Source organism: Alternaria novae-zelandiae (assembly GCF_023758075.1).
Source record: "Alternaria novae-zelandiae strain BMP 2774 chromosome Unknown scaffold_24, whole genome shotgun sequence".
Classification (NCBI taxonomy): domain Eukaryota; kingdom Fungi; phylum Ascomycota; class Dothideomycetes; order Pleosporales; family Pleosporaceae; genus Alternaria; species Alternaria novae-zelandiae.
The window spans coordinates 391,807-406,965 of NW_026056984.1; the positions used below are offsets into that span (position 1 = coordinate 391,807).

General features: G+C 55.0%; 5 protein-coding genes across 5 annotated transcripts; 2 read left to right on the plus strand and 3 right to left on the minus strand.

Annotated features, from left to right (window-relative positions):
• Nucleotides 1-71: 71 nt before the first annotated feature.
• Nucleotides 72-1,787, minus strand: J4E88_009483 (uncharacterized protein; the record flags this gene model as incomplete). The annotated part of the gene is made up of 2 exons (XM_049403082.1): nt 72-187; nt 239-1,787. The coding sequence occupies 2 exons, from the start codon at nt 1,785-1,787 to the stop codon at nt 72-74; spliced, it is 1,665 nt and encodes a 554-aa protein (XP_049251210.1).
• A 515-nt stretch (nt 1,788-2,302) lies between these two features.
• On the minus strand, nt 2,303-3,088 carry J4E88_009484 (uncharacterized protein; the record flags this gene model as incomplete). The annotated part of the gene is made up of 2 exons (XM_049403083.1): nt 2,303-3,002; nt 3,051-3,088. The coding sequence occupies 2 exons, from the start codon at nt 3,086-3,088 to the stop codon at nt 2,303-2,305; spliced, it is 738 nt and encodes a 245-aa protein (XP_049251211.1).
• Nucleotides 3,089-3,251: 163 nt separating this feature from the next.
• J4E88_009485 (uncharacterized protein) lies at nt 3,252-4,316 on the plus strand (the record flags this gene model as incomplete). Its single annotated transcript, XM_049403084.1, has 1 exon — nt 3,252-4,316. One exon carries the CDS (start codon nt 3,252-3,254, stop codon nt 4,314-4,316), a length of 1,065 nt encoding a protein of 354 aa, XP_049251212.1.
• A 2,771-nt stretch (nt 4,317-7,087) lies between these two features.
• On the minus strand, nt 7,088-8,998 carry J4E88_009486 (uncharacterized protein; the record flags this gene model as incomplete). Its single annotated transcript, XM_049403085.1, has 1 exon — nt 7,088-8,998. The coding sequence occupies one exon, from the start codon at nt 8,996-8,998 to the stop codon at nt 7,088-7,090; it is 1,911 nt and encodes a 636-aa protein (XP_049251213.1).
• Nucleotides 8,999-12,366: 3,368 nt separating this feature from the next.
• On the plus strand, nt 12,367-14,117 carry J4E88_009487 (uncharacterized protein; the record flags this gene model as incomplete). The annotated part of the gene is made up of 4 exons (XM_049403086.1): nt 12,367-12,374; nt 12,752-12,912; nt 13,314-13,631; nt 13,993-14,117. 4 exons carry the CDS (start codon nt 12,367-12,369, stop codon nt 14,115-14,117), a joined length of 612 nt encoding a protein of 203 aa, XP_049251214.1.
• Between the last annotated feature and the right edge of the window lie 1,042 nt (nt 14,118-15,159).

Here is a 15,159-nt window from a genome sequence, read left to right on the forward strand (position 1 = left end):
ACACTGTATCTCTGAGGAAGGCTTACCAAGACACGCTCATATGAAATACAATCATAGTCCCATCATTAATGCTACGCCTTCAGCACACCCTCCACAACCTTCAGAACCTCCACCAACTCCTCATCCATCATACTCTTCCCCACAACTTGAACATGCGTCGGTAAACCCTCGCACTCATCCGCATCATCTGCGACACGTTAGCCTCCAACATTCGCCTGATACGCAAAGTAATACTTACAAGGCGGTTCAAACGCCACGCCCTCCTTCAAAAACTCCTCATCAGCCCCCTTCTCCGCTTTCCCAGCTGCCAGCACCCCGCTCGGCCAATTCAACAAATTGACCACGACCGTGTAAATCGGAAGACCGTAGGTATCGTGCTTCGGGGCGACACCCTGGTACCCTGGCATGAGAACGGCGTCTAGTCCTTTCTCCCCCTCTTCCTTCCCAACGTCTCCGACCATCAATGCATGCCACTTCTTCACAACCCCCGCTTTCTGCACATTCAAATCCCACAGCTCATCCAGACTAGGCACCCAATCTTTCAACTCGGGGAACGAGCATGTTGATAGCGAAGGAACGGGCGGTTCGCCTCCATCTTTGATATACTGCAACGGCGTCTTCTTCGGGTCCAGCATGAAGAACTTCCATGCTAGCAGGGCGGTTTGATACAGATCCGGTATCTTGTCATCGAGGAGGACGATATCGTGGCCTTGCGCTTTGAGTTTCATCGCTGTGGTATGCAGTGCGCGAGCGATGGGTGGGTGGAGCGGTCGTTCTTTACAGCCCCTCACCAGCCCGAATCGCAGGGGTTTGCTAGAAGGCTGGACACAGCGCCACGGCACATTGAGGCAGTTTTCGTCGTAAAGCCACGGTTTCGCGTCGCCCACACTCCTTAAGAAAAGTTCGTAGTCGCGGACGGACCGGCCACACGGTCCTATAACCACGGGAACGGAACCTGGACTACCCAGCCGACCGACTGCGACGCCACCTGCAAACGGCACCCTCCCTGCTGTTGGCTTCAGAGACGAGCCGCCGCAGCATATCGCGGGGATGCGGTTTGAACCTGCGACATCTGTTGCCACGCCTAGGACGCTGCCTTTCATAGCGAGGAGGGCGCCCTCGCCGCCTGTGGAACCGCCGGCTGTGTGGCTGAGTTTGAGCGGGTTTAACGTGCGGCCGAAGATGTTGTTGTGGGAGTCTGCTGTCATCATTGTTTGGGGGAGGTTGGTTTTTACGTAGAAGACTGCGCCGAGGGTGTGCAGGAGGGTTACTAGGGAGGAGTTTGAGGCGGAGGGGGGACGGGCGAGGAAGGATATGTAGCCGAGTGTTGCTTGGACGCCGCGGATGTTGAAGGAGTCTTTTAGGCTTATTGGGAGGCCGTGGAGCGGTCCTATAACCCTCCCCTCCTTCTTCAGAAAATCATCGCATTCCCGAGCCCGAGCGAGTGCTTCTTCGAATAGTATCTCTGTCAGGCAACTCACGCACTGCTGCGCTACAGCTGCTCTCTTGCAAAATGCCGTGACCACTTCTGTACTTGTCAATTGGCCCTCTGCCATCATCGTGACCACATCAGTGGCATCGTAGTTTTCAGTAATGTCCAACTCTTTCTCGGTCAAGATGCCGCATGTTCGCGGCACATCTAACACAGATATACTGGATGTTTCCGTGTACTGAGACGTTTGAGAAGAAGGCAGCCGCCAATCTTTCGGTATTTTTGCGTACACGGATTCGCGTTTCGAAGCGGCGAGGGTGCGCCAGTCGGGTATGGATGGTGGTGCTGCGGTCATGGTGTTTGGTGATGGGATGACTGGGGTTGGACGGATGGGATCAGGGTTATTCAAGTCAGAGTTGTCAAGCAACGAAGAATGAGTATGTAAACGGGGTTTTGAAATAAGAAAAGAGCAAATCGCAGCGGTGAGGATGCAATAGCGAAGACGCTACTGTGTATCATTGTTACATGCTGATGATGAGGGGTTTGGGGGGCTATGGGGAGCCGGCCGAGGTTGCCGAGTCGGAGGGAGATCCCGAAAGGCGTGCAGTGTGGGGATATGTGGGTTTGTACTGGGGTAGTCAGGTGCGTATGATGACTTTGTGCGGCATGCAGAATAAGTTGTTGCTTGAAGAATTGCCAGATCTTCCTTTGGGTCGATGTCTGGATGTCCAACGTAAAGATTTCGCTAAAGCTACATAAGCTCTCATGAACGCTTGAACTGGGTGGCACCATACCAGTAGAAATCTAAAGAACGCCCATGGTCTGATTAGAACTGCTTTGAGGATATGTTCGCTGTATCTGCTACACTCCTCAATCCCTCCTCCTCTCACTCCTCTCATGTGGTGACCTGCTTCTCGTGTCCTTTCGCCGTCTCCGGTCTCTCGATAGTGACCTCGATCGTTTCGCATCGAAATCGCGTTCTCGCCTGCGTTCTGTATGGTCGTCTCGTCGCTTGTGGTCGCGGCTTCGTGATCGGTGTCTGCGCCTCTCATCGCGCCCATCGCGCCCATCTTCCCTCCGCCTGTCGCGCGACCGTGAACGTTCCCGATGTCTGTGGCGTCGTTCTCTGTCCCGCGAACGACTTCGCGATCGATGACGTCGCCTTCGCTCTCCGTCGTCGTCTCTATGTCTGCGTGAACGCTCCTTCTTTTCCCTCTTCTTCGCCTTGTCGTCGTCGTCCTCCACTTTGGCCTTCTCGTCTAGCGTATCCTTGACATCTGCCTCATGTACCTTCTGGCCGAGTGGCGTCAGGTTCGCATTATTGCGTACTGGCACGGGGAGACCCATGGCAGCTAGCATGGCGTCTTCCTCAGCCTCCTTCAGTTTGCGCTTCTCTTCCTTGATGCGCGCAGCTTCGGCTTCTTTGGATTCCTCGTCGCCCTTTGCATACCAGTTCAGGTCGCGTCCTTGTTGCCAACGGCCGACAGGGGCCATGAGCGAGTGGCCCAGGTAGTTTTCGCGTTGCGCATCGTTCTTGACGTCTTCCCATTTGAAGTCGGCGCGACCGCCGCTGGACACTGTCAGCTGATGCTTTACATCAATAAATGAGGAAGCTTACCGGCTGCCTTCTTTGCGCACTGTCTGGACGAGATCCATGGTGTTGAGTTGTCGTGGTCGTGCACAGAAGACGGCGCAAGTCGATTGCGGCCAACACGCGGAGGTGAGAGGCCCGTGCTACCTACCAGTAGCTTCTCCATCACCAACCTCCAAGAGCTGCCAGACAGCCCCAACACTCTTCACTCACGTACCCACCGCTAACATGCCTCCGACACTCCCACCCCCCGACGAGCAAGAATACGATGCGCCCTCGACCATCGCGACCCTCCCTGGGCAAGACCTGAATGCCGGAAACAACCTCTTCTGGTACTTCACCTCGTCGCCATGGTTCGACGCCGAAGAGTGCATCAACATATCCGTCTTCACTAACCTCAACCTCCATGACCCGGCCAATGCCCAACAAATCATGAATGACCCGACGCTGTGGAATCAACGACTCAACAGTGTACCGCAAGGAATACAATACGTTATAGCTGGTGAAGGGCAGGGCGAAGGTCACCCATGGATTCTCCAGCGCCAACACAAGGCCGAGGTCACAGATTACGATGGCAACAAGAAGAACGGCATGTTTGTGGAGGGCAACTGGTACACGCACAACACAAAGGTTCTCATGGCGCCGAGCTTGCTGGACGTTGTGCAGAGTAGACTGCTTACCGTCGCGACGCGCATGGAGCAGATGGCTGAGATATCCAAGAACATGACACATTGGACACCTGCGACGGGATACTCGTACTTCCCTCCTTCACACGAAGCGGCGAAAGCGGCGACTACGGCGAGTCGAATCGGGAGTCCGACACTGGCGCCAACAGATCCAGACGCGGCGGGCTCTCAGTCACAAGGAGCAGGAGCCACGGCACAGGCGACAGACCCACTGGCATCCACCACCGAGTTCTCAGACGCGCTGTTCATGCACTCGCTCAACCTCACAAACGCATATGGAGACGAATACATGGACGAGAACCCGCTGAAGGGCGAGCCAGGCGCGTTCGTCTTCGAGGGCACCAAGACCGCTGTCAATGCGAGGAACAAGGCACAAGAGCAGGCGGCACAGGCCTCACAGTCTACACCTGCCGCAGGGCTGAAAATCGAGACACAGCCACCGAGCAGAGCGCCATCTGCAGTAGGCACACCAAAGGCAGTAGGGACGCCGACTACACTAGAAGCGCAGGGTAAAAAGGGCATCATCGCTCCCGCTCCCAAGAAGAAGAAGGACAGGAGGAAGAGTCAAGGTGGACTGACCAGTCCAACTACACCGAGTGTGCCATAGTTCCGTCGTTCGGACTCGTTTTGGTGTAGGAGCTAGAACCCATTTCCTTTCCATGATACCCCGACTGTATACAAGTCAAAATCCAAAGATCGTCAAAAGTCGTCTTCTTCCGATTCACCATGCGCTTATACCCGTAAACTGACGTACGATTACCGATAAGAACACCTGCAGCCAACCGGAATGGAAGGTGAGATGCAACATCTAACGCCTCTGACTTTAGCCCGAACGCCGAAGTAAGCCACAACGAAACGGCCCCCAAATAACGTGTAGATCAATACCTTCCTACATGTATAAACAGTCGTTGTTGCCGCATTCTACTCTAACCATCACAACATCTCCATCCTGCCCGCAAACATGGTTCTCAGAAAAGTCGTCACGCCGGCTCCCACTCCCAATCCCCCCTCAACCCACAACACCACCACCAACGCCTCTTCTCATGGAGAAAAACAACCCCACGACTACCTCCCCGTCCCCAACCCCATGCCCAGCTACTGGCTCCAAAACCCGCATCCCTACGCCACCCTCCGCAGTACCCCCTCCCTCCCCCCAACCTGCGACATCGCGATTATCGGCTCCGGAATGGCTGGCGTACTAACCTTGTACCACATCCTCCAAACCAGCCACAAAAGCTACCTCTCCACGGGAAAACGCATGCCGCGCGTCGTCCTCCTCGACGCCCGCGACCTCTGCAGCGGCGCCACCGCACGAAACGGCGGGCACTCCAAGATTAAGACGGCGACGCTGGCGGGTATGCGAGATAGCGCGCTGAGAACGGAGATGGCGGAGTACCACCAACGCGTGATTTACGAACTGAAATCCCTAGTCGAGCAAGAGGGGTTAGTACAAGAATGCGAATTTGAACTCCGACGTAGTTTTGATGTTTTCCAAGATAGAGAGGAGTTTGAAAAGGTGAAGAGGGTGTATGATGATGCGGTGGAGAAAGGGGAGGGCTGGACAAAGAGCAGGAGTGTGGTGGAGGGGAGGTATGTGGAGGGAGTTACTAGTGTAAAGGGGGCGGTTGGGGCGTTTACGTGTGAGGTTGCGAGCTTTTGGCCGTATAAGTTGGTTACGGGGGTGCTGGAGGGGTTGGTGGGGAGGTTTGGTGGGAAGGAGGGTGTGTTGAATGTACAGATGAACACGCCGGTTACGCACCTCACCTCCTCCACCTCCTCCCCCTTTACATCCTCCAAAACGACAACAACAACCCTCCACACCCCCCGCGGCACCCTAACAACCCGCCTCCTCATCCACGCCACAAACGCCTACACGCCCTCCCTCCTCCCCTCCTTCCGTGGCACAATAGTCCCCTACAGAGGAATGAACAGCCACCACGTACCCACCCATCCCATCCATCCCCATCTGTCCAACACCTACAACATCGCCTTCGCCCCGACCCCATCCACCCCCTCATCCCCATCCCACCCAACAGGAACAGACTACCTAAACCCGCGCCCCGACAGCTCCATCGTCGTCGGCGGCGGCTCCTGGCTCTACACCCACCCCTCCTCTTCCAACCACCACAACAAATCCCTATGGTACAACACCGTCGACGACTCCGCTCTCACAGGGCACTTCCCTCCCCCCATCTACACACACTGGACATCTTACATGTCCCACAATTTCCTAGGCTGGCAGGACAGCGGCGCCCAACCAGACACAATCTGGACGGGGATTCAGGCCATGACGCACGATGGTATGCCGCATGTAGGCCGTGTTCCAGGGACGAAGGAGGGCCAGTGGATGTTGTGTGGGTTTAATGGAGGGGGGATGGGTATTATACCGTTGTGTGCGAGAGCGGTGGCGAAGATGGTGGTTGAGGGGAAGGGGTTTGAGGATGTGGAGGGGGAGTTTGGGCTGGTGGGGGGGTTTGCGACGGGGGAGGGGAGGATGATGGTGTGATTGATGGATGGGACGGGGGAGTTGAGTGTATGTGTGGAGGTGTAAGATGGGAACAGCGATGTTGTGTTGATCGATCCTCTGCACGTTGAACAGGTGCATGGATGATCCTTGGTGATACTAGTTTTCATCGCGAGAAGCGCGTTCTATATGGGGTTGGGTCTAATTACAATGTACGTACGGGATTAAATCTATAGATATATATACAATCTGAGAAAGAAGCTTATTTACTTGAACGGTAGGGCATCTACCGTAATGGTTTTTGATTCAAGGAAATCGTCACTGGTTGCAGAAGACGTACTAATGAGTGGGTAAATCCCGGATCCTTTTCGCGACCGATCGACCTTTTGCGAAACGGTGCCAATGCTGAAGGAATCTCCGACGGATACGAGTCTTGACTAACTAATCATCCCTAAGAAGCGAATTGTGAAAGAGGAGAGATAGGCTCCTCTCGATGCCAACAGAAAAAAACTTAAACTCCATCCCAGATGCCGCTTGCTTCCCTTTTCATATTTGAGCATTTGCAGTTTGACGAAAGCCTTCATCAGAACAGTTTCTTTCACCCGCCAACAATGCAAGAGTCCCAGAAGCTAGCCACAAACACACCCGTGAAGTAACAAAGGAGAGATACCAAGCGACAAGATAGAAGCTCGAAATGATGAGGTCGTCGGTGAAGTGGAGTGTACAGGTATAAGGTAGAGAGGAGAGGAGATAGGAAATGGTATCTCTAACGGCTACAATTTGAACGTGGAGGGTTGAGGATTGGGAATCGTAGGACTCTTGCTTCCTGGAAACAACGTATTCCTCGAAATCAAAGCAAAGAAAAAAAGGGATAAGAAAAGTTGTCAAGACTACAAGTGGCAGGTCATAGTGCCTTACCACACCCACTCAAGGTCACCCAGATCGTCCGTGATCTGGGCGTGTTCGGTATGAGAGCGCCAATCTTTGCTCTTGTACCAGTTGTCCACCTTCTGCTCCCAGGAGCTGACAGGGTGGTTGTTGTTTTCATTGTGACTGGAGCCCCAGTGGATCGGTCGTCGGCCAGTCCCAGTCCGGCTCCGCTTCCGGGCGGAGTTCGGAGCTTCAGTGGACTTGGGCGACCTCATTGGCTTTGACGGAGTCTGCTGCTGAACTTGCTGCTGGGCCTGGACGGCAGGGCTGCGTCGACGGTCGCCGAGGGCAGCCCACTTGTCGGCAGCAGAGCGCTTGGGGCTGCGAGCAGGTGCTGGGGTGCGATGCTCCTCGAAGACGAATCCCGTCGCCGCGCTGACGTGGTCGACCGCAGAGCGAATGTTCTTAGGCGAGCGATCCCTGCTGTTGTGGACCGTGGCAGGGTTCTTCACCTCGGATAAGCCGCGAGGGGTCGAGACGCCAGATCCGGCTTCAGAGACAACAGCCTTGGGCTTGGGCTTCTCAGCACTGAACGAGTGGCAGTTGTTCTCGAGCTCAGCAAGGAACTGCGCGTCGTCATCCTCCTCATCCCAAAGGTCACTCCAGCTCTTCGAGATCATGTCGCGCTTCTTACCGAAGACGGACGACATGCTGTTGAAGTTCTTGGCAGGAAGCGAGCCAGAGATAGCAACGGGCCGAGATCGAGTGAAGTTCATCGACTTTGGTTCGCTGACGTCAACCGACTTGAAAGATAAGCCTAAGCCAGAGTCCACAAAAGATACGGCAGAGGCGCTATCTGGCTTGACATCGTAGGGAGGACCCGGGAACATGTCGTCCTCGTAGATCTCGTCGTCAGGAATGGCTGAGAGCTGACGGAACTGCTGAGGTGGCGACATGGCCAAGGCCTTCGCCCATGGGAATGAACCATTGTTCTCGAGCTGCGGCGTCGAGATGGAGGGAGTGCGGAGGGGCTCACGGTTGGCTCCGACAGCGACGACGTCACGCTCCTCGGTGCAGAAGTCGTCAAGGCTCTCGTCATCGGTGGTGAAGCTGATGACGCGGGCCAAGGCATCCTTGACAGCGTTGAGGTCGCGCCTCTCGGGGTCGATGGCCAAGCACTGCCTGATGACCTCAAAGGTATCCTGCGACATGTTGGGGAACACGTCGAAGAGGCTCTGACGGTCGAGAGCAAAGTCGGCGTACAGAGGGTCTGAGGTGGATGGGACAGCGAAGGGGTTACGCTGGAAGAGGATGTTGAGGAGGACGATGCCAATGGCCCAGATGTCTGCCTTCTCAGTAGAGTAGCCAGTGTTGCCAGGGTCGTACTGCTCAGGCGCCATGTAGCGGTCGCTGCCTACAGCAATCTCGTAGGACCACGTGTCAGTAGTGGCAAGACCGAAGTCGCCAAGCTTCATGGAGCCATCTTGGGTGAGGAAGATGTTCTCGGGCTTGATGTCGCGGTGGTAGATGCCTTTCGAGTGGATGAACTCGACGGCACCGACAAGCTGCATCATGAAGTCGCGCACGTGCTCGGTCTCGAGAGGGCCCTTGCCAACACGAATGGCCTCGTACAGGTCGCCATTGGAGCAGAACTCGAGGACCAGGTAGATGTGGTTCTGGGTCTCGAAGGACTGGAGGAGGTTGACAACATTGGAGTGGTCGCCGAGGTGCAGGTGAACGCCAAGCTCCTCGGAACGCTCATCGACTGCGAAAGCAGAAGGGCAGTTGACGGCGGCGGTGCTCTTGGTGATGACCTTGATGGCAACATTGTCGCCAGTTACGAGGTCCTTGGCCTGGAAGACCATGCCGAAGGAGCCATTGTTGAGAGGGGAAATGGTCTCGTATCGTCCATGTAGCACAACGCCGTCGTGAAGGTGATCGCGCATGCACTCCATTGGAATAGTGTGTAGTGGAACGGGGTGGCTGTCGTGGTGAAGCCGAACAAACAAAGGAACAGGAAGAGGGGAAGCTCGATATGCGGATAAACAATGGGCAGACAGCCGAAAGCCCAAAAGCGATGCTCTATCAGACTTTTAGGTGACGGAGTCTTGGGAAGATATCAATAAATGGTTGTAATGGCGGCCGATGGTTATGGGATAGGTCGGACCGGATATGTCGTAAGGCAGCAGCGGGAGGCTGGAGAAACAGAAAGCAGTCGTCGGTGATATGCACAGGAGTCCGTCGACGGAAACAGCAAGGAAATGCTCAAGAGAGTGTGGTTCTCATTTGTCGGTATTAATTGCGTATGGATAGCTCGAGTCAACGAGCTGTCGGGGTGGGTGGAGGAGGGATGGAGTCGTAGACGTCCGGAAAGGAAGAGGTATCGCTGCGTAAAGAGAAGAGAGTCGTAACACGTGGAAGTAGAGGTGTCGTCGGTAGGCAGACAGTAGGGAGGTGTCTGGATGACGCTATTGACGGCGTGAGTCAGATGGCACGGGCTCACGCGGAAAGGGAGCTAGCAGGCTGTCGAAGGTGGTCGAGACGATGCTAGTTGGCGGTTCGCTATGCTGGATTCGATCGAAAGAGCATCAAACGTGTGCCTGGAGAAGCTATTGCGGCGGCGGTCGGGTCGAAGTGAGGTGAGGTGAGAGATGGGGACGAGCGGGTACTCGGACTAGCTAGCTGTCGGACGGATGTCGGAATGGCCAGCAGCGGACTCTCAATATCACATCAAATCAGACCCGGCGGTGGCAGCTATATGGTCGAGTAGATGCGTGTATAGCGTGGTTGGCGTGGGTGTGTCGGGAGTCGGCGGAGGGCGGAAGGGATGGTGTTGTTGACGTTGTTGACGTCTGAGCTGCGAGCGGTTGCGGCTGCGGAAGGAGCGAGGGAGGAGCGGTGGTAATTAAGGCAGCAACGGACGGTGAGGAGTGTTGTGGTGGTGATGAGGAAGCAACGCTAGAGCTTGCGAACAACGACGAGAGCAAAGTAGGTGGGTACGTGTTATGGAGGCATCGGGAGATGGTGGTGAGGTGATAGCGGGTAAAGGACGGCCAGCTGGGTATTAGAGGGCAGCGCGCCAGGAGCTGCTGCCCTCGGGGGACCCACCAGTGGCAGGGGTCGTGCTTTGGGACTAGCGCTGGCTAGGGATGGCTACGTGGCTTTCCAAGGTGCTAAAGCAGCACGAAGACCTGGCCAACCGGCGCCGCCACTGGCCTGCCAACTTTCCATGACTTTCTATCGGTTTCCACCGTGGTCGTCACCCGTCGTGCCTGCCATCACTTGCGCCCCCGTCCCCGTCGTCCCTGCTTTGGCAGCCGGTGGGTCCTTCCTGCCCATGGCATCATCTCTTGCACAGTCATCGGCTCCACTCTGATCTCTGTGCTGGCGGACGAATGCGCAGAAATTAGCTATGACGAGCGCTGAAACATTGTCCTGGCCGACGCGGACAGGGCGCACTTCCAGACCTCGTCCAGCCTGTCCAGCCTGACCAGCTGTCGTGCGCCAATGCTGGCTTAGCCCCAAGCGCCGCCTCCAGGGCGCTGCTGATCGTAGCCCGTTGCACCGTAGCACCCAACTGCCACCTGGCCTGTAGAAGCCCGCGCCCGCCCTCCACGAGCTGCTCCAACGCGACCGTTATCTCTCGTTTCGTGATGCTTGCCACTTTGTCCCGCATGAGCCTTGCGCTCTCTGCACCCGACATTGGACGTCCTGCTGTCGTGTGCTCAGATTGTCCGCAGTGTATCCGTCGCGCAGTACTGTGCTATCCAGGGGCTGATCTACGCCCCAATACAGCATGACAAGTGTTTCGTCGCTAGCTCGCGGCCATTTGGTACACTATTCGGCTGACTACTGTCTATCGTCCCTCGACATCGGCCTCAAGGGTCGGGCGGGTCGCGGCAAACATTAGAAATCTGGGGAAAGCTCATGCTGCGATGCGATGCGATGCGATGAGACTGCCATTGCGGTCAACCCTGACAGCTGATGTGCCGGTAGCATCCCGCTGCTTCACAGTCGGGGTTCATGCTACCGCTCTACCTGAGACAAAGCCGTGTATGCGCTCACGCCGCAATAGCCTCGCGCGTCCATCCCGCCTCGAATCCTCTGTTTGTTGTCTTGCTGCGCAGGATCCGGAGTAAGCTTCCCACTGCACCCTAAAGGAGGGCTCGCAGTAGCTTGCAGTAACTTGCAGCCTCCTGCATCCACAGCCACCCAGAGAGCGTGTTGGACAGGCACTCGGCGGGCTACTGCAGGTAACATGCACCGGGCCATTTCTTTGTACCCACTCGCTGTACCTGTCCCTGGGCTACCCATGAGCGGTGTAGAGAAACAAAGACAACACACTCTCCCCCAGCCTATAGCATTTTCAACTTTTTGCGTTGAGCCGGGAGGATTTGCGTGACAGGCGGACGTACAGTGGGTCGGCTGCGGAAGCTATGTGGAAATCTTGCGACATCGAGCATCGACATGGCCGGGTTAGCCAGGAACACCCGTCCATCTCACCATGGTCGCCCGCAAACACGAGTGAAGGTGTGGATATTCTGGGGCTTGCATGACGGTGTGCGCCTCAACGACCAGCCTCATCACGATCATTGCCACGAGGATGTACGATCAGTGCAAGGAAGTCGTTGGGGAAGAGCCATCGTGACTGTACGCGACTGCCAACCTTCAACCCCCGATGCCCGATGACTCCTATGCTTTTGAAAATTTTCTTCTCGACAGCACGTTCACGGCTGTCAGGCCTCATCCGGCATCGTCAAGGAATATTCAAGGAACTTGTTTACACATGTCAATAATACACAACTTGCCGTGGTAACCTCACCGCCATGTTTTGAAGTTCCCGTCCTCAAGCCTCGCACCAGTTAGCTGCCAGTCCAGACACACAACTACAGTTCGCAGTATGGAGGCGCTATAGCAGAGATTTTCTTCTCACCGCCGTTCACCGCCCTGCACTCAACAACAACAAGGAAACAATGTCGCCCGCGTCCCTCGACACCGCGCGCTGGAGCCAAGCAGAGGTAGTGTTGCTCGACATTGGTGAGTCGCTTGCCATTCTCGAGTCCCGCATGGCTAGTCGAGAACGACTGCAATCAGCCTCCACCAACCTCGCGATGCATGCAGCTGTCTAGTCAGCAACTTCCCGATGGCGATGCCGGCCACCGACAGCACCTTGCACTGTCTGTGTTGCTGCGCTCTCCCGGCCGCTACCCCAGCTTTTGCCTGCGCCACCCAGCTTCGCATTCCGATGCGTTGACTGGTCTAAACATCTCAGGAGGCTGACTGCTGCCAGAGGGCACTATTTCCAGCATCTCATTCGTCAAAGATGTCATGGTAAGCCTTTGTGTTTCTATTCTCGCGTCTCACTTCCCAGCGCTTCCACCTTCCCTCGTTGTCATTCTGTTCGTCTCGAGGCGCATCTTCCCCGCATTCGGAATCGTGATCACCACCACCAACCTCTGTCGAGAATCACGCCGGCCCGCCCTCCCATGCCAGCCTGGTGTCACCCGGCAATGATGAAGCCACTCATGGCTCCCCTCGCCTCTTTCGCCTCCCCTGAGTTCTAGATGCTTTTCCGACCTGCACCTGCCACTCCAACGATGATCTCGCGCTTCCAACCTCCGTCATCTGTCACGCGACGCCCGCCAGTGGGGTTTCCTCTTCACGCCGTCTCGCTCACAATAGCCGCAGTACCCGTATGCACTAGACAGTCTCACAGGACTAGCACGCAATTCGTGGTCGGATGCCGACTTCCAAACCCTCATCGCATCGTTCCCAGACGACGCCAAACGCAGCGCCGATGCGCTACTCGCCCACGTACAAGACCTTACGCGGCGCGATGTCAAGGCTGTGTACTTGAAGCAACTACAAGGTGGGTAACAAATTGAGTGTTTCAACATGGACGACGCACCCCGGGCCTCCCATGTCCAGCCAAATGATTGCCAACACCAAGCGCCGACACCGCGCCGCTCTAAAGCGGCTAGCTCGATCGAAACAGAGTAGTGATTCGATCGGCCAGTCACCACCGGCAGCATTATCGCGATAGTCGCCGCCTGTCGCAGCGACCCTTGGGGGTGCCAAACCCTCTTCCTGTCAGCTCGACGCCGCTCCAAGACCCCATTCCGTCCATCGCACCACAAGCGTGGCGATCAGCCCATTCTAAACGCTGCTTGCGTACTACCATCACCACACATGCACATTGCCTTTATCGATCTTATCAATCATCGGCCAATACACATAGTTGCACCGCAAAACTAACCCCTTTGCTCGCAGGCCACCTATGGACAACCGGGTTCCGCAACGGTGATCTCAAAACCCCGCTCTTCAGCGATGTAATCCCAAAACTCGAGCAGTGGAAAGCAGCCGGCAAAACACTGGCCATCTTCTCCTCCGGCAGCGTGCAGGCTCAGCTCCAGTTCTTTACCTACGTCACAGACGGTCCGAATACGCGGGACATTAAACCCCTGTTCGCCGCCCACTACGACACGGTGAACGCCGGTCCTAAAATGGAAAAGACGTCCTACGAGAAGATATGCCGTGAGCTGGGCAAGGACGTCAAGAACGTCGCTTTCTTGACTGACAATGTAAAAGGTATGTGGTATTTTCGTGAGGCTGTTACGGCGAATGGTGATTTGAAACAACACACCACCGCCTACTCACCGCCCTTACATCTGCACCCCACCACCGCATCTTTCAACCCACTCTTTGTCTCGCGTTCCGAATTCGTTACTTACCTATCATCCCACTATCACACGTCCTTCGTCACGCCGCATATTCTCGTCTAGAGCCTACTGCCCCTCTCGTCCACATCCGCGTGTCTCGTTCCACTTAAGTCTTTCCCATCACGCGACCCCACCATGTTTCACATCGATACATCTTTCTCCATCGCACGTGGCTAGCTCCATATGCACACTTCATGTACAGTGACTAACATGTTTTGTGATTTGAATAGAAGCTGAAGCGGCGATGGATGCGGGTGTCTATGCTGTTGTCGTTGACAGGCCGGATAACGCGCCGTTGTCGGATGAGTCGAGAGAGACGTTCGCTGTCATCGAGACGTTGGATGCGTTGCCTTGAGCGGATCGACGATTAATGGAGGTGTTGTCGCTTGGAGCGTGGGGAGGAGGGCTTCATACGTGGTTGCCGTTGTTGCGACACTGTATCGAGGCTTGATAACGGGTTGGTTGGCTAGATATACAATATCAATATGAGCTCTTTCCTTCATTGAAGTACCTTTCCAAAGTAACGAAGCTCTCGTCATATCTACTCTTCATGTGATCTATCGGTGATGCGACAAGAACCCAACGTCTAATCGTCAACATAGCTCAACCCGACATCGCGAATTATCGCTATCACCATACACTTTGTAAAGATTATCTGAAGTGATATAGTAATTCGAACTCTTCCTGTTGTCCAGACTACGCAGCTAAATAAAAACTGTTGGGGGGAAATTCGAAGGGTATCTACTGGTAGTTTTTCAACTTCGGACTGTAAACCAAACCAGGAAAATAATGCATCCATACCGCAAAACCCCCAAGATTTCGCGCAACTCGTCATCATCACATTATCGCTGTAGTTCGTCATAATGTAACAAGTTCCTAGAACAGAAAAGCGTTGTGGTGCTAATCATTTTCCCCTTTCGATACCTTCCCCCAACCCCGATGTCCTACAACCCACTCATCCACCTTTCCACCTCTACCATAACTTCGGTAAACACACAATACTATGAAGCTTGTAGTACTTCCAAAACAATTCATTTGGAGGTACCACCAGCTACATAGTATCCTCTATCCACCCAAACCCACCCCAAAGCCCCCAAAAAAAGCAGCCAACTAATCGCGACAATCCTTCCAGAACCGTAGAATAACACCAAGAGAGATAGCCAGCAACAAAGCCAGAAATGGCTGTCTGGATTCGCGTTGTTTTGTCGCTCTGACTTACATCAAAGCGACAAGACAACGCGAATCAAGTCAGACTATCTGCTCTGTTGCTGGCCTACCTCTGACTGACATAACGCCAACCTTTAAGATTTCGTAGGTTGAAGGCTGCTGTAGCAATCTGCAACTGACAAAGTCTAAAAGATTGGGGTGATAATTAAGGTATGAAAGGTGTGCGGTCT